The sequence below is a fragment of the Protopterus annectens genome, chromosome 10.part0 (assembly GCF_019279795.1).
Source record: "Protopterus annectens isolate FY-2018-M chromosome 10.part0, PAN1.0, whole genome shotgun sequence".
In the NCBI taxonomy this organism is placed as follows: Eukaryota; Metazoa; Chordata; order Ceratodontiformes; family Protopteridae; genus Protopterus; species Protopterus annectens.
Window position 1 is genome coordinate 1,083,076,224 of NC_056744.1, and position 23,099 is coordinate 1,083,099,322.

The 23,099-nt window shown below is 41.8% G+C and overlaps 1 protein-coding gene across 1 annotated transcript in view; it reads right to left on the reverse strand.

Annotated features, from left to right (window-relative positions):
* Nucleotides 1-23,099, reverse strand: part of STIL (STIL centriolar assembly protein) — a 1,728,658-nt gene that overhangs the window by 1,226,806 nt on the left and 478,753 nt on the right. Inside the window, exon 8 of the mRNA XM_044085829.1 lies at nt 5,190-5,276. Coding sequence (XP_043941764.1) covers nt 5,190-5,276 — 87 coding nt within the window. The remainder of the gene's footprint in view (nt 1-5,189; nt 5,277-23,099) is intronic.

Below are 23,099 nucleotides of genomic sequence, written 5' to 3' on the forward strand. Positions count from 1 at the left end.
ACCCCAAAATGGCCAACATAGGAGGTTTTACATAAATAATTATGCAGTCTTTTCCTCTGGTTCTCATAAAACAGTTTGTGTTGGTCTTTGCATAATGAATTTTTTTTGCTCTCTCTCTCCATGAGCAAATCTGCCTATAGTAACAGGTAAATAGGGTTATGGCAATAAAAAGAAGTTATGTACTCACCATAACGTTCCATCTGAGTAGGTAAACTTCATTTGCCAGCAAGCTGTGGGACTCGGGTCCGACACGGATCCGAGCCGGCAGCATACCAAGCAAAAAGATCCGAGTTCCAAGATCCTCCACCCTACCCATACTACACTGCAACCTCCTTCCAATCCTCAGATAGAGTTTGCCAATCCACACGTGACACCAACAAACTAAAACCCGAGACCCCTGAACCAAGGACAAACCTCAAGCTCGTGAACTCCGAACATAGAGCTCAGCAAAAATAATCGCCAAGGTAAGGGGGAAGGAGGGAGGGACGGTTGCTTACAAATGAAGTTTACCTACTCAGATGGAACGTTATGATGAGTACATAACTTCTTTATCTGAAGTAGTTAACTTCATTTAATCAGCAACCTGTGGGACAGAGTCCCCAGCTACCCGAAATCTTGGGAGGCCCTTAAGGAAGAATATTCCGGAGCACTGCAGAGCCAAAGGAAGCTCCTCCTCTAGACACCAAATCCAGTTTAGAATGAGTAATAAAGGTGTGAGAGGACGCCCAGGTAGCCGCTGAGCAAATGTCATCCGGGAAAACTCTAGAACAGAATGCGGCAGAAGTTGCCATAGAATGTGTAGAATGAGCATGAACTCCTACTGGTTCTGGTAAACCAAGCTCTCTATATGCTTGTAGGATACAAAGGGAACTCCACCTAGCGAGAGTCACCTTTGAAACTGGTTTCCCTAAAAAAAGGCTGATTTACGAAAGACCGCTGTCCTGTGCAAATAAAACCATAACTGCCTGTGAACATCCAGCAAATGAAGTTTGTATTCCTCTTTGTTCTGAAAATTAGGGAAAAAGCAGGCAAATTAATAGATTGATTAATGTTTGTCTCAGAAGCAACTTTAGGGAGAAAAGACGGATTAGTCCCGAGAGAAACCCTGTCCTTATGAAACACAACATATGGGGGTTTCATACAAAGAGCCTGAAGCTCAGACACTCTCTTGGCTGAGGTGACAGCCAAAAGGCCCGACAAAATATTGAGCCCCCCCAATGGATAAAGCTTCTTGGAGCAAAGGTTCCCTGATTGATGCCATGGTGGTGCCTGCGGCCACGAAAAAGGAACTCGCCCAGGAAAGTTCCTCGGTCCACTCCCTAGACAAGGAGTCCAGGGTGATGGACAGTCTTGGAAAGAGGACTTTTGCTTCAACTACCTTTACTATAAGGGTGCTGAATTACTTGGCCCACATAATTCGACTGCAGCGGGACCTTGTGAAAGAGTATGCAGAGTCTCCCCCGGAGTCCATGTCAGCCAGGGATAAACGGACCATCTTGGCTTGTATGGCCACTTTCAAGTCTGTGTCCAATATGTCCATGCGTCTACTCTCTCACGCCACCGAGGGAGCCGCTAGAGCTCTATAGCGGGTCTGGTATCACCTTAAGGCATCACGCCTAGCTCCGTCTTTGTGATTTCTCGGAACCCTTCAAGGCATCCTTCGCTAACGCACCCTTTGACGGTTCAACTTTTGGGTATTGGCTCCACAGTGTCCTGCTCCTTCCAAGTTCTGGTGGTGATAAGGTCCACCAGAGGGTCGGCTGGGGGGGGGGGTGTCACACAACCGATAGATGGACCTGTGTCGAACGCCTCCAGGAATATAGACTCGTCAGAGAAAGGGTTTTTGGCGGACCCCTCCCCCCCCCCGGGCGAAGGATTTCCATTATGTCTGCAAAGGAGATGTTTTCGGGGGTGATTTGGGGGAACCTTCCCTTTCCTCCAAGTCGGTATCCTCAGTGAGGGACTCGGGGGGAGTCCAAGTGCCTCCTTTTGCACTGGCGTTTGTGTGGACTCTTCGGGGAGGGCTCACAAATGGTTTCGTATTCCTCCAGGGGAACTGGCTGGGGTGCAATAGACACAGGCTATCCCTGGGGGGACTGGATGACGGAAGACAAGCCCAACTGCAAAGGGGCAGGGATGGACCCCGAGGAAAGAGTGAGGGGTCTCAATCCTTCAGAGAGAACCCTCTCCACAACGAACGCCGAAGGAGAACCAGCTTCCCTGAAACTGGTGGTGAGGGTAGCCGCAACCCTCGGATCCGACAAAGGGATCGGAACTGAAGTTGAAACAGCTGGACCCAAAGGAACGGTATGCCCCGGCCACAACGGAGCTGATGACGCACATCTCCTCAGATCTGATGCCCAACTCACGGCTCCGAGAGCTCAGATCTGAAAGCAGATCTGACAGACTCGAGGGGCATGGCTGGCGTCGAGGCTGAAGGTACCATCGGCGCCGACCCCCTGACTCCGGGGATCCTCGGATCCAGAGACTCCAAAATGCGATAGTGGATATGAGAAGGAGCTATGGGGCGAAAAACGGAGCCGAACTTCCCGAACCGGAAGGGAGGGGGAGCCAGCAACACTCTCATCTGCAGTTGAGTTTGTAGAAACCTTCGCATCATCCGATCCATGTCTCCTTCAGAGATGCTCTCGAGGACGCCACCGACGCCGGCCGGAAGAGCCGACGCGAAGACTACCGATGGTGGTCTAGCCTCATCCTCCGGCGAAAAACGTGTACAATGGAGCCGAGGAGAGGATGGCCTAGTAACTTTAACAGGAGACAAAATCACCTTAGAGAGAGGGACCTGCCGCTTGTGGCCCTTCTCTCTATCTTTTTCCTTTCCTGAATGTCTCTCTGTCCTCCCTGTGTTCTTTGATTCTCTCTTTCCTGACCTCTATCGCTCCCTGTAGCAAAGTAGGAGGGTGAGTCCCGGACAGGGGAGGAGGGCTGAAAGGCTGGACGGCCACAGCCGTGGCTGGCGAGGAAGTTGTGGAAGCAGAAGAAACAGAAGCTGATTCCGCAGGTAGAAGACCCGCCAGAATTAACTTGTTCCTGCAATCTCGCAGGGCTTGGGGGTTGAAGGCCGTGTAGATTTTGCAGCTGGATGACAAATGAGGCACCCCCAAGCAAACTACACACAGAGTGTGACCGTCGGCTGGCGACAGCTTGTGGCCACACACTGTGCACTTAGATAAAGTCACTTTCTGACTTTCCGACATAGTAAATGACACAAACACACTCACTCTACGGGCAGGAAGGGGGGCCTACACTGACAGAAAGTTAACAACTTTCTAACTCTAAAACGCAAATATCTAGCGAGGAAGGAAACCCGTAGGGGAAGATAAACTAATAGTTATCAATAGAAATATCAAAGGGGCACACACAGACCAAAAACTTTCAAAAAACCCTGACAACTTGCCTGGATCTCAAAAATACCGTGCTGGCAAAGCCACGGCAAATGAGATCTTGAGGATTGGAAGGAGGTTGCAGTGTAGTATGTGTAGGGGAGAGGAGCTTGGATATTTTTGCTTGGTATGCTGCCGGCTCAGATCCATGTCGGATCAGAGACCCACAGGTTGCTGATCAAATGAAGTTTACTTCAGATTTCAGAGTCAGAGTTGATGTTTCTAGGTCCTCCCCTCCACAATGCAGCTATTAAAGCAGCAGGAAAATCTAGCAGCTTTGGTCTTTCATCTGTGAATGACAGCTTTCACTTCAAAGTAGTAGTAAAGTAGATGAATAGAGTTTAATTTACTACTGTTACCAGAGTTTCACTGTCCAAAAATTATGCCAGTTTAGGTAAGCACCCATCACAACTCGCAGGCCAAAACTTCAAAAATAGGTGCTCTCTTCTGCCCCCATTTCCAAGCTGCAATGACCTCACACAGGTATAGAAGTGAAGCTTTTACATGGGAACAGAAAGGTGGTCTCTGAAAATATACTCCGGTTTCACCAGGTTGCAGCTTTTCGCATATGCATGTTTAATAAACTGTGTTTTATGTGCTGCAACAGAACATCTCTTCCTAATTCTCCATATAAACTCTTGTCTAACAACTAATTTTTTGGACAAGATCTATATTTCAGCTAAAAAAAAATCTGTACTTAAGCTGTTGCCTGCAGTCAGTAATTTTGGCTATTAGTAGGCATAACGGCAACTGCCTGGAGGTCAGATTCAAATAAAATCTAAAAGTAAAAAGTCTTAGTTTTTTTTGCCTTACTTGGTCAGTTAAAATCATTTTCTTTCATTTAAACTACTTAACTGCTGCATTGAATACCACAACTTAAATGCCACAGTTAAGTTACAGTGAAATAAAACCACTGCGTGTTGTCTGCCTTTCATGATCAGTAGACTTAGAGGAGGCATTGCAGCCCACACAACTAGAACTGCAAGAGTGAAGCAGCCTGCAGTAAAATTGGAGCTATAGGTGTGAATGAGTTAACATTTGTCCATTAAATGTATCAGCATGTAAAAGTGTGGATTTTGAATAGCAGTAAAAAATAGCGAGGCATGTCTAAGTACAAGCCATTCAGGCAAGAAACTCCTTCAACAATGCAAATTTGGAAAAAAAATTCAACTTCTATGCATAATGGTAAGTAAAAAAATAAAAATAAAAACTGAAGAATGTGAAAAGTACTTTTTCTGATCACTAAACCACATATAAAAAGGGTGAAAAACTCTTAAGATAGTTAACTACAGTAGAGGATGGATGGAATTTTTCTTTAAGTCTCCAAACACAATGGTTTGCCGTGCAGAGACCACTGCAAACTACAATCTTAACTGAAATTCTATATCACACCTCCTTATTTCATCAAATTCCAAGGAGCAGTATGAACACCCCCACCACACTACATGCCACAAAGAATTCCTTTACAACACAATCAAGTAGAAGAGAGCAAATAAAGCACACTGAGGCTTAAGGCCAACTGACTACTCCCCTTTCCTTTGATTTACGTACTTAGCTTTCAGTGGACAGTTTAAAAAAAATCTAAGACAGAAGCAAGCATATGAATTTAAAAACAGGTGATCTGCAGCAGCCTATAAAGTTATGCACATCACTTAGTAACAGGCAAATGACAAATAATTTCTACAGTGGCCAAAGAACTTGTCATTCACTGGCTGAAATAAAACTAAGCAGCTCTTTATATTCTGTTAATTAAAAGTTATCTTTAAAAATAAATAAATATTTTACCTTTCTTGAATTGACGAACTAAACAGGTAACGGAGGCAGGATGTCCAAACCTGCGGACTGTGAATGTGGGTAACACCACTCAACCAGCTACAAAAGTAAAAACAGAATACAATTTTATCAAGCATTTAGACTGCAGTTACTCCACGTCAAACTTGTTTCATCCCCACCCCCACAAAAAAAAGAAGCTTTCTTCAAGTATGCTACAAGATCTCAAATCTTGGTACTTTTCAAAGCTGTTAATTATTAAAAATCTAATATCTGGGAAAGAAAAAAATGTATAAATGAAATGGGAGAAACACTATAAATAGAAAACTTTTCTTAAAACATTAAAACTAGTGGAAGCTACGAATTTATATGCAATCTTAAAAGTAATTGCAAACCTCAGAGTGTTAGTCCCTGTTTTTATACTCAATATATGTCTTCTATCGTCTTAGATTTCAACCACTACTTCCTTTTTTCTAGGACTAGAAAATGGTTCCTTGAATCATAAAGCATATGCACTCATCACATGCTCTGTTCATGCACAAAAAGATTTCCTTTCTTGCTATCCACAATTTTTGTACTTGGGGGCAATTCACTTCCTTAAGGTACACACCATGACATCAATCACTCACTAGACTAAAAAAGGCATGCCTAATTTGAGTGCTTTCCAGTTCATTCCCATCCACTAAGCATGCATCACATAAGCTAAGAAAACAGGACTACCACCATGCAATAAAGAAATATACACTTGCCTAACATATGGGAAAACTTCAACAGAAGTCAACACATAGGAAGAGGGTTCGGGTAATTAACACCCACTATGGGTGACTACCTTGCATATTAAGTGATACAGTGAGAACATATGTCCTTTATCTGATACATGAAGTCCTCTTCAGTGTGCCTAAGGGTGGAAAGGATTTCAAACAGTTTAAACTACCAAGAAGGCCAGAGAAGGGCCAAAAGGTTGATGCTCAGAAGCCTGAATACTGCAACGCTGAATTGCCAAAGGGCAGATAAATCCTGGACTCATAGTGGTGAAGATGGGAACTGAGAACCAAGTAACTACTACAAAAGTGTCCATAAAAAGGCATTTCTGAATAAAACAATGGAAGTAAACATGGCCCTGGCACACTGGACTTAAAATTCCTCAAAGGGTGTTCAGTCATTTGATGGCAAGACTGTACTGTCACCAAGTCACTCAGAAAACAGGGATATAAAGGAAGGCCACTGCTTGCCAGAGTCCCTCAGAGGCTGCCCATCCTGGACGAATCAAGACAAAATAGATGCTACATTTAGTGTGAAGAGATCGCAGCATGGCTTGCCCCAGGGACTGAAGATGGTTTGAGCTACCACCAGATTCAGAGAACACTCAGCATCAGAATGCATCTGCTGTGCCTGTCTACAAGGCAGATGGATTTTCCAGGAATGTGCATCACTACCAGAAAGCGGTATAAGTACATAGTCCACTTCCACACTCTCAAAGCCGCCTGACATTAAAGGATACAAGTAGAGGTACCAACGTTTCTATACCATACAACAGTCATGTCAGTTTGAATGGAAATTATACCTAGAGGGAGGAAGTCTTGCAGCCCCTGCAGTGCAAGAAGAACCATCCATCTCTAACAGAATGAACTGAAAACTTGCCTCATGAACATTCCATATACTTTTTGCCCACCATCCCTTGAAAATTGTTCCCTTACCCCAAAGGTGAGACATCTATATTTACTAGTTGTTGGAGGGAAAAGCACAAAGGGTCTGTCTGTAGAGAGATGCAGGGAAACATCCACCATTTTAAAGGTTCTCCTGCAACTGTTCATTATGGTGATGAGTCAGGAGAGGAGAGATCCACGAGTTGAGACAACTAAACTAAACAGTAAGCATTACAGCACATCTGTCATACTAAGCAAACTGAACACTTAGAATGAAAGATGCCACAAAACCCAGCACCCAAAGAACTACTATTGTTGGCAGTGTTGTGCATTGAAGGAGATAATTCATTGAGCCAAGAAGAGCTTGAATCCTGTCTTGAGGAAGGGATACTCTGCATTAGACTGTGTCGGGTGACAACCAATTAATTGAATGGTTGTGGGTTATAGGACTGATTTTTATCAATAAGGAGAAAAGAAAAAAAATGGAAAAAAGTTTCTGGCCTTCCTTAATGATTCCATCATCATGTTATGAACCAATCATCCAAGTAGGAAAATGTACAGTTGGGTAAGGTCTTTCCATAACAGTGGATGTCCAACTTCTCACTGTTGTAGTATTCTTAATTCTTGGGATATCCTACAGAGGACAGCCCAACATCTGGCCAGTATACCAAAGCCTTTACACCTTCCAGGTGTCGTACAACAGATGTATATCCTACATGCAAGGCATAAGGTACATACTGATGTACAGACACCTAATCATCACAATTCAAGTGTCTAGGAGAACCCAAGCAATAAAAAAAAAAAAGCAATAGCGTGCACATCCAGGAAGAAAATCAAAAGGGGTTTAAGATTGGAAGATGCCCCCCCCCCCACACCAGAAGGAAGGCAACAAAAAATAGGGATGAACAGAATACCGCTGCAGTGAAAAGTAGGCCATGTACTGTTACGGTAAGGTCTTACACAACTGTTCCATGTCTTTCCTTACCACTATAGCAGTATTCTTTACTCTCAGGAGAGTATACAAGTTAAAACAGCAACAAGCTAAACTCTGATGTGATGGTAATAAAACAAAAAACACCAACTAAAACAGGAAATGACAGAACTTTAGCACTCAAAACAGTTTAATAATAGATATCAATAGTTCATCTATGTTTATTGCTCTGGCCATGCCTTATACTTAAAAAAAAAAAAAAAAAAATATATATATATATATTTTATGCTCTGTTTATATGCTCTGTTTTTGTATACAACTAATTGACACTTCTTCCTTGACTCTATTTTGCTGTATTCTTCTGTATACTTTTTCATGATTGTACTTAATTTGGTGTTTTTTACTCTATATTGTTATTTTGTATATCATTTGTTAATGGCTTGTTGTACTCAACATGGAGCTTTTCTCCCCGGGCCTCTACGGAAAATGGACATGTATCCAGCTAGACTAGCCCGGTCAACAAATGTAAAATAAAATAAATAATAATGCTTTCATCTAAAAGACTTCTCAGAAAATATTCAGGTCACTTAACACATCTGTTTAAATAAAAACCAGTCACATTTCAGATTTAATTAACACACACAAAAATCAAATATACATTCAAAACTCCATTAAGCTAAAACTATATAAATTAAAAATAATATATTAACTTAATTTTCAGTCTCCTACTTTTAAAAAACACTTAATATTTACAGATTCATTTAGACCTGGGAATTTGTCAGCATTTAACCTGAACTGCCACTCAGTTTCTAAATGGCTTTTATAATCCCCACCCCCCAAATCTTGAGGCAAAAAATGTACAACAGAAAAACGTTTTATATTTGTTACAGATGCAAATGTGTTTATATAAAGCATTGTTATGATCTTTACCTTTAATAGCGTAAAGATGTGCCTTAACCTTTTTTTCTAAGGAGCGTGTGGACATACCAATATAAAATCAGGACATCCTGAACATAAACCTATGTATATAATTCCAGAAGTTTTACAAGTAAATCTATGTTCCAAATAAATATAATTACAAAATTCTAAAAACACCAAAGAACTTTCTAAAATGAACCTACAAGTATTGCACATCCCACAAGTGAACATCCCTGTTTGTTTGTACTAATCACTTTTACGTGTTTCATTCTTTTCCAATAACCTTTCAAAATGGGTTCATATTAAAACAGCGAACGGTGTTACAACAGCGAACGCTGAAAATGTCGAAACCACAGAACAGCGATTTCTTTCCTAGGGAAAGAAATCGTTATTCCAACCCCCCCCCCCAAAAAAATTAAACACTTCCAAACACATACACTAACCTAATTATACCCCCCCAAAAAAACAGTAAACAACTAAATACACATATGCACGTAACCCAACCATACATCTAACAAAAAAAAACAGTAAACATTTTAAAACATATAGGTTCAGAGGTAGGTACTAGGCTATTGGCCCTAGGGCCTATATAAGCCTAGCCAAACGGTACCCTGGCTTTTGCAGAAGTGATCCCCGGGGTGAATTTCCTACCTACCATCCAATTATCAAGATTTTTCTTGAAGAGTGCTAATGAGAAGCTTTGTTTGATATAGATAGGTAGTTTGTTACAGAGTATGGGAAGTCTCTGGGACAGGAATCTATCCCTCCAGCATGTTCTGTTTATTGAGGTGACAAGGTTTAGGTCCCCTAGAGCGTGTAGCTCGGAGGGATTGGGATTTCTTTACGTGGAGCATGTCCAACAGCTCTGGGTTTGACATAGCTTTGTATGTTAGGCAGAGATCGCCTCTGAGTAGGCGATATGCGACAGAGTAAAGCTAGAGTTTGAGACGGTCTGCGTAGGGCATCTGTTTGAGGCCGGTAATCCTCTTTGTGAGGTATTTCTGTGGCTTTTCCAGTTGTTGTAGATGTCTTGTGATGTACATACCAAAAGGGGTGTTGTACTCTATAATGGATCTAATGAGTGATGAGTAGAGGGGAACAATGACCTTTTTTTTCCTGGATGAGAAACCTTTTGTGATTAGATGTGCCACGTAGAAGGATTTCCTGACTACTGTGGCGATGTGATTATCAAAGGAGAGACTACTGTCCCCACCTGTGTCCCAAGGTCTCTTATTACACTTTCGGTGTTGAGTAGACTACCACCTATGTGGTACTTCATTGGTACAGAGTTTTTACCAAAAGGTATGACAATGCACTTTTTGGCATTCAGCTTATTGAGCTAACTTATTAGGTTCATAGGTTGGTACTAGGCTATTGGCCCTAGGACCTATACAAGCCTAGCCATAACAATTCCCTGGCTATTTCTTCCCACACTATTTACTTCCCTGGACCCCTGTCTAGCAGGGCACCAGGATTTCCACCTCCTCCTATCTCTCCCTCCCCAAACAGTACAACCTCCCAACCTCCTTCCTTCACTATCAAACCCATTCCTATCTCCACCATAAAAAACTCCTTCAGAAACTGAAACCATGCTCAAAAGGCCCTGATGACCTTCCTTCCTATTTCCTCAAAATAGCTACTGGTGCCATCACCTATCCCATGTCATTCTAATAAAAGTACAGTTTTGTACCTACCATAAATGTAGATGTTCGAAGATCCACATTGCTGCAGTCCTTACATATGGGTAGTCCGCTGTCCTCGGTCGGCCCGAATACCAAAGTATAAGGCTGACGTCGGTCAAGGCACCTAAAACTGACATCAGGACGTCAGGGTACAAAAGCGCATGACCAACGTCATTTCCTCAGTCTTTTCTTGCCCCAGATGTCAGAAGGCCCTAACAAGAAAGGCCAAAGCCAAAAACCAGCAAAAACTAACCAACCACCCGTGCACTAACCATATTTACAATATGTACAACACAAACTACACCACCACCTTCAACAACAGAGGGGAAGGAGGGAGGGTAAATTGGACTGCAGCAATGTGGATCTTCGAACATCTACATTTATGGTAGGTACAAAACTGTACTATGTTCTTCATCTCACATTGCTGCAGTCCTTACATATGGGTAGAATCCCAAAGCAGAGGTAAAGGAGGATGGCAAAACTATAAAGCATTAGGAGCTGCCAAAATGCCCTGTAAAATAGCAGTGGCAAATCCAGCCCTGGATTTAGAGTAAAGTGGAAGTTGGTAATGCTTAGAGAAAGTATGCACTGAACTCCAAGTAGCTGCTTCCAAAATATCTTTAGTAGCCACCCCTTTAAAAGCTGTAGAAGTGGCAGTAGCCCTAGTGGAATGAGGCCTAATCCCAGCTGGAATCTCCTTACCATGATGGGAATAACAGAAAGCAATACAAAACCCAATCCACTTAGAAATAGTTTGTTTTGAAACAGGTTTGCCCTGAGAACCCAAAGCAAAAGAAACAAACAACTGCTGAGACTGCCTGAACCCTTTAGTTCTGCTCAAATAATATCGCAACTGTCTGTGTATATCCAAAGTGTGCAAAATCCTTTCCCCTTTATTTTGGGGGTTTGCATAAAAAGTAGGCAAATGAATAGTTTGGTTTAAAGCCACACTAGAAACCACTTTAGGCATAAAAGAAGGATTAGTACGCAAAGACACCCTGTCCTTGTGGAAAATTAAGAAAGGCTCAACTGCCATAAGGGCCTGTAATTCAGAAACCCTTCTCGCAGAGGTAATGGCCAACAAAAAAGCAGTCTTCCATGATAAATATTTCAACTCTGCTGATGCTGCAGGCTCAAAAGGTTGTAGAGTGAGTTTCTCCAACACAAAATTGAGATCCCAAGCCGGAGTAGGAGCTCTACGTGGGGGTCTTATATTCTTTGCCCCTCTAAGGAATTGCTTAAACAAAGGCTGAGAAAATAATGGTGGGTCACAGTCATAGTGAGCAGAAATTGCTGCAGCATGAACCTTTATAGAGAAGGACAAACCTTTGTCCAATAACTCAGTAAGGTATTGAAGTGCAACACTTAAATTAGGTTTAGAAACATCAAAGTCCTTTGCTTTATTTCAAAATAAAAATCTCCTCCATTTATCTGCGTAAACTTTCCTTGTACTAGGCCTTCTGGCCTCCAAAATAACATTCAAAACTTGTTGTGGAAGCTGAGACCCTCCAGGGTTTAAAACAGAATATGCCAGGCTGTCAGATGTAGAGAATGAAGTTTGACATTGAGTAAATGACTGTTCTCCTGAGACAGCAGGTGAGGAATCGAAGGCAAAGGCCATGGAGGCTCCCGTACCAGACTTCTCAGTAATGGGTACCAGTGCTGTCGAGGCCAATCTGGAGCTATTAAAATCATGTTTGGCTTGTCCTGTCTGACCTTCAGGAGTACCTTTGGGAGGAGAGGCAGAGGTGGAAAGGCATACACGTGAAGATTGCTCCAATTGAATGAGAGAGCATCCACTTTCCAAGCTGTGGGATGAAACCTTTTGTGCAAAACTTTGGCAGCTGGTAATTTAGTGGAGAAGCGAACAGATCTATGTCTGGAGTTCCCCATAACACTGTCAATCTCTGAAATACATGAGGATCCAATTTCCACTCGTGGGGATCCATAATTTGTCTGCTCAACACATCTGCTAAGGAGTTCTGTGCTCCTGGCAGAAACCTTGCCTGAAGATTTAGCTGTAAACTGAGAGCAGTCTCCCACAAAATCATTGCTTGTCTGCACAGAGGATAAGAATCGTTCCCCTTGCTTGTTGATGTACCACATGACAGTTGTGTTGTCTGTTTGAATCAACACCTGCCCTGGAAGAAGTAAATCCTTGAAAGCTATCAATGCAAACTGGACTGCTAACATCTCCTTCAAGTTGATATGTAGATGTTGAAGTCTGGCAGGCCACGTGTCTTGTACCCATTTTCCATTTAGATGAGCTCCCCAAGCTTTGTCTGAGGCATCTGTCGTTAAAATCTGACTCGCCACTGGCCGGGTCACAGAGAGTCCCTTGTTTAGGTGACATTCCTGAGCCCACCACAAAAATTCTTTTTGAATGCAAGGTATTATCTGAATGACAGTGTCCAAATCTTGGCAGTGCTGTGTCCATACATTCTTGAGATACCATTGTAGCTTCCTCATATGCAGTTTGGCATTGGGAAGTACCAGAATACAAGATGCCATGAACCCCAAGGCTTGAAGGACTGTCCTTGCAGTCAGCCTGGACTGACGAGACAATTGGTGGAAGTAAAGAGAAAGATTCTTTTGTTTGCCCGGGGTCAAAAAGGCCATCTGGGATGTTGTATTCAGTCTCACACCCAGAAAGCACATGTCCTGAGAGGGTAACTAGACTGGACTTTATTTCGTTCACAGAATACCCCAGGCATCTTAACACTGCCATCACATACTGTAGATGATGAAGAAGTTCGTTCTTTTCTTGGGCCAGAATCAGGCAATCGTCCAAATAAGGATAGATTTGTATTCCTCTTAGCCTGAAGAAAGCTACCACTGGAGCCAGAACCTTCGTGAATACTCTGGGCGCAGTAGATAAGCCAAAGGGCAATGCAGAGAACTGATAATGTGAAGTCCCAGCCCGAAAACGCAGATACTTCCTGCAACTGGGCCTGATAGGAACATGAAGGTAAGCCTCCTTGAGATCCAGAGTCACCATCCAGTGATCTTTGCCCAGCAGAGGTAAAAGCTGTTGTAACGTCAACATTTTGAACTTGGGAATGTCCAGATATGTGTTGAGGATAGATAAATCCAAAATTGGTCTCCACGTGTTTCCTTTCTTTGGTACTAGAAACAGGCGAGAATAAAATCCTAGGCCCACTTCTGGCAGAGGGACCGGTTGTATGGCCCCTATTTGAAGTAGTAGAGAAATTTGTTTGTGAGCCTCTAGTCTTTGCTGAGGAGGAACGTCCGGCATGCCTTTGAAAGGAGGCAAGGTATGGAAATAAAACTTGTAACCCTGGTGTATGATATCCAATACCCATTTGTCCTGGGTAATTAACATCCAATTTTCCTTGAAGACTGCTAACCTTCCTCCCAAAGGTGCTGCCAGGCAAGAAGGATCTGGCAGCTGAAAAAGTAGGTCATTGGGCCTGTTTACGAAAGGACTGGCCCCTGCCCTCACCCGAAGATTGTGCAGGTGAACTCCCTGTTCTAGGCCTGAAAGAACTCTGAGCTCTCCCCCTACCACGTCTAGATCTACCCCTAGACTGAGAATCATAAGAGGGATACGTCCACCCCTTAGCAGGCCAATTCCTACTAAACTTCGGAGGCTGAACTTGCAAAAAATCTTTAACAGCCTGCATAGACTTAGCCTTGTCCTCCATTTTCTTCAAGACTGACTCCACAGGTGAACCAAACAACACATCAGACTGCAAAGGAGCATCCAAAATCCTTGTCTTAACATGGTCAGATAAATTCTGATCCTTCAGCCAGGCGTGCCTGCGAAGAACTGAGCCAGTGGCAGCCACCCTAGACGAGGCCTGCACAGCATCAAAACCACATTGTAAAGAATGCTTACCCACCTGTTCAGAGACATGCACCAAATCTTGTAATTCTTTACACTCAATGCCTTCCGCCAGAGCATCCACCTTAGACTTCAATTGAGAAAGAAGAAAGTTTTGATATTTCAACATATGAAACTGGCAATTCAAGGCCCTCATAGCTAAGGTAGAAGATGTATAGACCTTTTTTCCCCATCTATCCAAAACTCTGGCTTCTTTATCTAGAGGAACCGGATTTTTTTTACCACAGAGGCCTTGACACCCTTAGGTCCCTGACTGATAGTTTCTGGGTCCGCCTTAGGACTCTTATAAAGATATTTATGAGCCTCAGGCACCTGTAATACCTATCCGGTTTAACAGGAGCAGGAGGCAGAGAATCAGGATTAAGAGAAGCCTCTGCAAACACATCTTCCACAACATCCAGAACAGGGGGTATAGCCAAGGGCCTATGCTGGGGTAACAGCAAAAATTCCCTAAGCCTTTTCCGAGAATCAGAGAAGTCCTGACCTTCCCACTTAAAATGTTCCCTCATAGAATGAAGTGTCTCTGAAAAAGAAAAATCCTCTGGAGGAGAAGCAGAAGGAGTGGAATCATCTGCATCAGAATCAGAATAAGGAGAGTACTCCTGCAGGTCTTCAGCTGAAGACTCTGAAACATCCGAAGCCTGCTCAAAACTTCCCAACTCTGGCTCCACCCTAGGCCTCTTATCAGGAGGGGGCAAAGAACCTCTAATCAGAGTAATCAAATCTTCTGCCATTTTAAGCATATGCTTCTTAGGGACAGACCCTGCTGAACTAGGAGTGACACCAACAGAAGCCAAAACTGGCCTGCCTCTGGGAGAAGCCTTGGAAACAGAAGGAGAAGGCCTAACCACCCTAGGAAGGGAGGGGAGTACAGTAACTTGAGAAGCCCCTTCAGCCTGACCTGCCTCCTGAGAGACCACCTCCTGCAAAATCACAGTCTCCCCCTGAGACTCCAGAGAGGTCTCCGTCGGAACCACCGGTTCCACTGAAGCCTCTAAAGAACCGGCGTCCGGAACGGACGACTCATCTTGCCTGGGTTTAACTGCTTTGTCTTTGTGCTTCTTCGCAGAAGCGGGCGCCGGAGAATCCGACGGCATATTATAATTGCACCGCTTCCCAAAGACCAGCCTAGCACAATCTAACCTCCGCTTAATAGTACGTTTATTGAACCTAGCACAAAAGCGGCACCCAACAACGTCGTGCTCAGGCCCCAGACAAGGAATACACAAAGAATGATAATCCCTATGCGGTATCTGTTTCCCACAAGAAATACAGTTATTCACTTTTTCTGACATCCGGTAAAACACTGAGGCAAGAAAAAAACAAAATATTCCCCAACGGGGTACTTAGCCAACTTGGATTCGGTCTGAAACTCCGAATTTGAAAAATTTCAGAACGCCGAACGGCACTTGCAACGTTGCTTCTGCATCGGACCATGCGGCAAAAAAGACTGAGGAAATGACGTCGGTCATGTGCTTTTGTACCCCGACGTCCTGATGTCAGTTTTAGGCGCCTTGACCGACGTCAGCCTTATACTTTGGTATTCGGGCCGACCGAGGACAGCGGACTACCCATATGTAAGGACTGCAGCAATGTGAGATGAAGAACATCTGGTCAATCCAAGAAAACTATGTACCCCTACTCTGGAAAGAGGCCTTTATCATTCCCCTTCACAAAGGGGGCAATAACAACAACATTCCCAATTTCCGGCCAACCGCGTTCTTATCCCCTATCTCAAAAGTTCTAAAAAAGTGTATCTACCTTCAGCTTTTACCCTACCTCACAGACAACCACCTACTTACCCCCCACACAACATGGATTTAGACCTGGCCACAGTACCACAACCTCTTTCCTCTCCTTCCTTGAAACTGTCAATAAAGCTCGGGACTCCGGCTGCCTAGTGTCCACCCTACTGCTGGACTTATCCAAGGGCTTTGACACCATCTCCCATAACGTTCTCCTATCTTAACTCTCTAATCTAAACCTATCCCACTCTTCTGTCAAATGGTTTTCTAGTTACCTCTCCAACAGACAAGCTGTCAAATGGAAAAAAAGCCACCTCCTCCTTCCTTAATACACCTACAGGTGTACCCCAGGTTTCCATATTGGGTTCCCTACTGTTCAACATTTTCATAAATGACCTCCACCAGAATATTCCTAGTGCTAAACTTATTCAATATGCAGATGACTATCATCATCTGCTCCGCCACTTCCAGCTCCACTCTCTTGAAACGAACTCAGGATGCTTTCTCTTATACCGAACATTGGATGATAGACAATCACCTATCACTCAATGCGTCAAAAACTAAAATCATGTTATTTTCCCCTTCAAAAAATACCATTATAGACAAGAACTCACTCCCCATTACTAGTCAAAACAACACCTCTCTCGAGGTAGCATCCCATAAAAAGCTTCTAGGAGTCCTTATTGATGAACAGTTAAAATTTGATACCCACCTACTAACTAATATAAAGTAAACCTATCAGAAACTAGGCATGCTCTACTGCCACAACCGCTATATCACTCCCACTACTAAATTTCCGCACTCTAACACCTTCCTCATTCCTTCTCTCCTATATGGTGCCCTACTTCTTACTAACTTTTAATCTTCTCTAAAAACAAAATTATCCTCCTGTTATAACAAAATTTCTAAGTTTGCTACTGACTATAAATCCTCCTCTCACCACTGCAATGTCTTACACAAACTAAATTGGCTCCAACTACCCAACCATCTTACCTACATTCAACTTACTCATGCCCATAAACTCATCTTTAATGCCTCCATCTATCCCTCTCTTGTCCCTCTTTCAAAATGTACCTACCCAACAGACTTCTAAGTTCCAATAACCTGAACTTGTTTGAACTGCACTGTCGACCAGGCAAACACCTACTATCCCTTTCCCTAGCTCGATTCTGGAACTCCCTGTCACCTCTTGTTTGTATTACTCACAACTACTCTACCTTTAAGATCATGCTTCATTACCATCTCAGAACCCCCATTTCTCACACACCTTTACTTATCTCTTCTCTTTCATCATACTGAGCTTCTCTGACTATTACCACCTTTATTTTTCTTATTTTATTCCTATTCTTACACTACTTTTTTCTTATTGTCCCACCTTTCTTACATTTAATAATTGGCACCTCTTATCCCCCTATCCTACTTGAACTCTGCTAAGATTTCATGTAAAACTCTTATGTCAACCCTGTGATATTTCCAATGTGTAACAAATCTAACGGTAATGTGCACCAATGGATTTTCTTATTTTAATTGACGTGTGTGTGTGTGTGTGTGTGTGTGTGTGTGTGTGTGTGTGTGTGTGTGTGTGTGTGTGTGTGTGTGTGTGTGTGTGTGTGTGTGCAATTTTCCTTTTTCTCTTTTAACTGTATTTTCACCGCAATCGTAAATTTTTTAGGCTATGTAATACCATCATTCTTCAACAGTATTACAAAATGTAAATGCATTGTCTTCATATTATATTGTTGTCATGGACCTTTTTTCCCCCAGTACTCCACTGAAAATGGACTCGTCTTGGCCCAATAGACTATCCCAGTAAACAAACTGTAAAATAAAAATAAAATAATTAGTGCATGTTAGTGAAACCTGTTATTTGGTATAAGATTGTCTGACTTCATTTGTATTTTTAAATTGTGCATGGGAAGAAGAAGTTACCTAGCCCTTGCATACTTGATACCTGGCTGGGGTCTTTATTTTTGGTAGTTAGTAGTCCTGAAATACTCCTGCCTCTGTAATGTTTGTCTGATATTTATTCATCACACATAGCTGTTTTTAAGGACTATGCTGCTTATATGTATTTAGCAAATGTTCTTATCCTGCATTATTACCTTGTGATATTTACTACAAGTGTGTATGTTTTGGTTGTATTGTATTTTAGCAAATGTTCTTATCCTGCATTTTACCTTGTGATATTTGCTTCAAGTGTGAATGTTTAACAGATACTGCTAATTAGCAAATGTATTTATCCTGCATTCTACCTTGTGATAATTGCTTCAAGTGTGAATGTTTTACAGACACTGCTATCTATTGCATTTTTCTGTTTTCCTACAGTCGCTGTTACACTATACCATAATCCTTTCTTCTCCCTCCCTTCCTAGCTCTGAAGCCTGTTGACCACCTGAAGGTCTGGGTTTGTTTAACCTACCAAAGACTCCAGTCACCTACCCTACCTCATAATTTACACTTTATATTCCTGGATAGACTCCTCCTGAAAGACGCAAGAAAGTACGTCCTACAAACTCTTAAAGGTTTTAACCACTACATGTATGCTTCTTGCACCCTAAAGTATTGCTTATCTTTAAGCAGGAACTGCCAGCAGCCACCCATAGCCTCTCCCTTCCCTTGACTACCTGCAATCCTAACTACCTACTATACACCATATTTGCACAATCAGTCAGTTATCCTGGTAGCAATTACCTGCTGTGTCCACTAGGTGGCTCCTCCACCTGGAACTGCTTATCCTCTAAACTTTTCTTCCACAATATTAATTCCTAGAGTTTCCCACTATCTGTTAGCCTTTTCAGCATCTTCCTCCTTGCTCCTTTCTCTATCTTACTCAACCTTACCTCACTCACTACTTACAACAAGTATTCTTCCATCCCTGCACTACTTACCTTCAAATTAAGCACCTCTTAGATTGTTTTCCTCTCAATTTCTCTGCATTGTTTATCTGCCTCCGTAGCCCCTCGCAGTCTCCTCCGCTCACTCCCCACCCCAATTCCCACCTCGGTCCTACATTTATCTTCCCTCTAGACACACCTCTTACTTCATCCTCCCAATCATACTCACATCATTACTAATTGGGTACCACCCACACTTAACCACACCTATTCCTAAACTCTAACCAGCCTAACACCTCCCTCACTAACACACCTTACAAACCTCTACCCCTACCACAAACTCAAACCCACAACTACACTATCATGACCACAACTACACTCCACACACAACTAAGAATACCTTTCTGCTTCTTACTTACATCCCTCCTAATCACCACCTACCTCCTAACCTCCTATGAACAATTTATTTCATTTTCTCTCACTTCCTTCAAAGCACACCAGTACACCAACAACATCCACACCTCCTTCCTTCTTACATACCCCCTCACAATCCAATTACCTACTTGCCAAATACCACAGACTATTACACTGCAAACTACTAAAAACAAAGCTAAAGAAGTCACTTTACACCTTCCAAAAACATATAATCGAAAACTATCTTACTCTACTCCATCTACTACAAGATGGTGATATACACCCCAACCCAGGCCCACAAACTACTAATATCAAAACACACACAAATCACAACATCCCCTTCTCTCCTTCTTCCACTACACCTCTAACTTATTAACTCTGGCCCATCTCAACATACAGCATTTGTAACAAAGTTAGCCAACTCCATGCACTATTAGAAGTTCACAAATTTGATATACTATGCTTATCAGAAACTTGGCTAAAACCTGCAATTAAAGACACTGAAATTACCCCACCTGGATATAACATTTACAGATTAGATCGCACTCCAGGAAGGAGGTGGTGTAGCTATTCTATATAAAACTTACTTGAAGCTTACCCTTCTTGACCTTACCTTCACTCAAAACGATACCGCTGAAATAATCTGCTCCAAAATTCAAATAAACACTACTAAAGCTATTAATATAATCTGTGCATATCTCCCCCCTGGAAATAACATCCCTACTTTAGAGCAACTTCTTGAACAACTCTAATAACCTCCTCAAGAAACACTGCTCCTTGGGGACTTCAACATTGATTGAAAACTTGTAATAATGTTAACCCTACTTCCCATATAAACCTTTATGGTTTCAAACAACTAATTGATAGCCCCACTAGAACAAACAATAAAAGTAAAAAGGAAACTACCTTAGACTGGATTCTTACAAACTCACCCCTACAAACCTACCATACTGGCATCCTTCCTGATGACCTCAGATCATTCACTTACCTATGTCATTAGATCTAAAACTAATGTAAACTTACCTACCTCTCACAAAACACTATATTCAAAAACAATTTAATCCTGAACAGTTTCAAACTGATCTGTCACTATATGACTGGTCCCTCTAAACACCTCTCACTAAACAATGCAGTTGAACATTTTAACTCTGCATTCCTTGCAATCTTAAATCAACATGCCCAGTCGCACCATTAGAACAAAGACCAAAACAGCACCTTGGCTAACCTCCAATACTAAACAAAAATCAAACTTAGAAATAAAGCTTGGAAAACATGGCGCCCTCTAGAAACCCAACAGATCATCAAACCTTTAGAGAGCTCAGAAACAACACCAAAAAGCCATCCTATCAGATAAGAAAAATTACTACTTGAACTTCAGCAAACCACCAAAACAACCAAAAAGTTCTGGTCTACCATTAATAATCTACTCACCCCAGGCAAAGTAGTTACACCACACCCACAGAATTTAGACCCTGATAATCCCTCTTTAATTGCCAATAACTTCAATACCTTCTTTACTACCTCCATACAAAGTCTAGCCAACCACCTATCTCCAGACTCATCCCAACTCCTCTTAAGTAACATCAACAACTCCCTACTTCCCTCAAATTTCAACCCATACCTACCTCTTATATACAATCTCTTACAAAAACTTAAACCAACTACCCCTCAGCAGACAAACTCCTGCAGAATTCCTGCAAATAGCAGCTAAATCTATTGCTTATCCAGTTTCTATCCTAATAAACCGATCTATAATGAAAATACTTTTCCAGACATCTGGAAAATATCACATTATACCCTTACACAAAGGGGCAAATCAACTGACCTCTAACTATCGCCTATAGCCCTATTATCTCCTCTAGCCAAAATCACAGAAAATGTATACACAAACAACTACTTAACCATCTCCTTCATAACAATCTACTAGCTAACACTCAGCATGGGTTCAGACCTCACATAGTACCACCACTGCACTACTCTCATTTACCAACACCATCAACTCTAACGCAACAACAACAAACTAACCTCTGCTCTTTTCCTAGACCTGTCAAAAGCCTTTGACATGGTTAACCACTCACTTCTTTTACACATACTAAAATCCCTTGAATTGGCCTCCTCTTCCTTATCCTGGTTCTCATCCTATCTTGAAAACCGAAAACAAGCAGTACTCTGGAAAACTCTCTATCTACTCTACTGCCTATCTCTTTAGGTGTACCTCAAGGATCTATACTAGGCCCACTCCTATTCTCCATTTTATTAATGATCTCCAGACATCTATCCAGAACACAACCTGCATTCAATATGCAGATGATTCTACCATTATATGCACAGCCTCCACTCATACTGAACTCCAGTCAATGACACAATCTACCTTTTCAACAGTAGAAGAGTGGTTCTCAAAAGATGTCTTCTCCTGAACCCCAAAACAAAACTGCTACTTTTCACCCCTACCCATAAATCTTCTCAACTTCACTTCACTGTTACTGCAAGTGACAACTCACATCTCCCTGATTCCACTACCAAACTGCTAGGTGTTACTATTGATAATAATCTCAACTATGATTACCACATCAATAACACTATAAAAGCAGTTAAAAAAGATTGGCTCACTGTACAGAATTAAACCTTTCCTTACACCAGAAGCACGGTCCACCTTAGCACAATCTCATCTCATCTCTACACTAATGTATGCTTCTTCTATCTACACTAATCTCTAAAAGCAACCTAAAGAAACTGACTACTTCCTACCACAATATAGCTTTTGCCACAGCATCCCAGTATAGAACTCACCACTGTCTCAACCTAAAACACTTACACTGGCTAGAACTTCCTAACAAACTCAAATATCAACAACTCTTAATAACTCATAATATTTTGTACCAACCTTTAAAGACTCCTGCTCTTAATAACCTCCTAATCCCCTATAATAACTTGAAACAGCTGCGCCGCTGAAAAGCTACAGGTCAACACTACTAGAATTACAAATTCAGCAGGTAACTGCCTTTTCTCCAACTCAGTTGGCAAAATATGGAATAACCTCCCTTCACACATCACTTCACTAGCCTCCTATCCTCTTTTCAAAAAACAACTTCTTGTACATCTGAACAACTTTTGGCTCTGTTCCTGTACAAATCCAGGCTAATATACTTTCATCTTTCTTCTATTATATCCCCAGTCATCTAAATTGCAACCTTTTTCTAGTATATCAAAGGACCTAATTGTACCATAATGAATTACTGTCTCTCTTAAAATGTGGATAGTAATATGACTTTTTATTACTTAATCTAGACTGATATCTAAGCATTTTTGCTCAAAATATGTAACAAATGTAATTATTGTAAATGATTTAATCATTATTTCTTATAACCTTGTTTTATAACCTTGTTTCATCTTGAGGGCCTCCACTGAAAATGGAAATTATCCAGTTGGACTAGCCCGGTCAACAAATGTAAAATAAAATAAATAAAATAAATAAAAGATTACATTCATTAAAAAATGGAGGTCTGTGTATAGAGGAAGAGAGAGAAAGGGAAAAACCAATAGTAATGAATTCCATTACAGAAGAAAAGAAACCTGAAGAAATTCTTAGATTTTCCACTGCAAGGTCAAAAGAGAGCGCTAGAACTAGGGAGCACAGCATCCGGTAGTTAGAATATCAGAAGTTACTAAAGTAAAACAAAAGGAATTGCTTAAACCAAAAGCAAAAAAAAAAAAAAATACTTGCACAAAACATTAGAAACATAGTTATACCTGTATTCAAACTTAAAAAGGTTATACCCTCTACATATTGTTGTACTGATGAATATGTTCCAGACATATCAGATTTGCAGACATGCCATGAAAATTTTAGGAAAGCATAGTGGGAGAATGATTCATTAAGCATGGCAAGA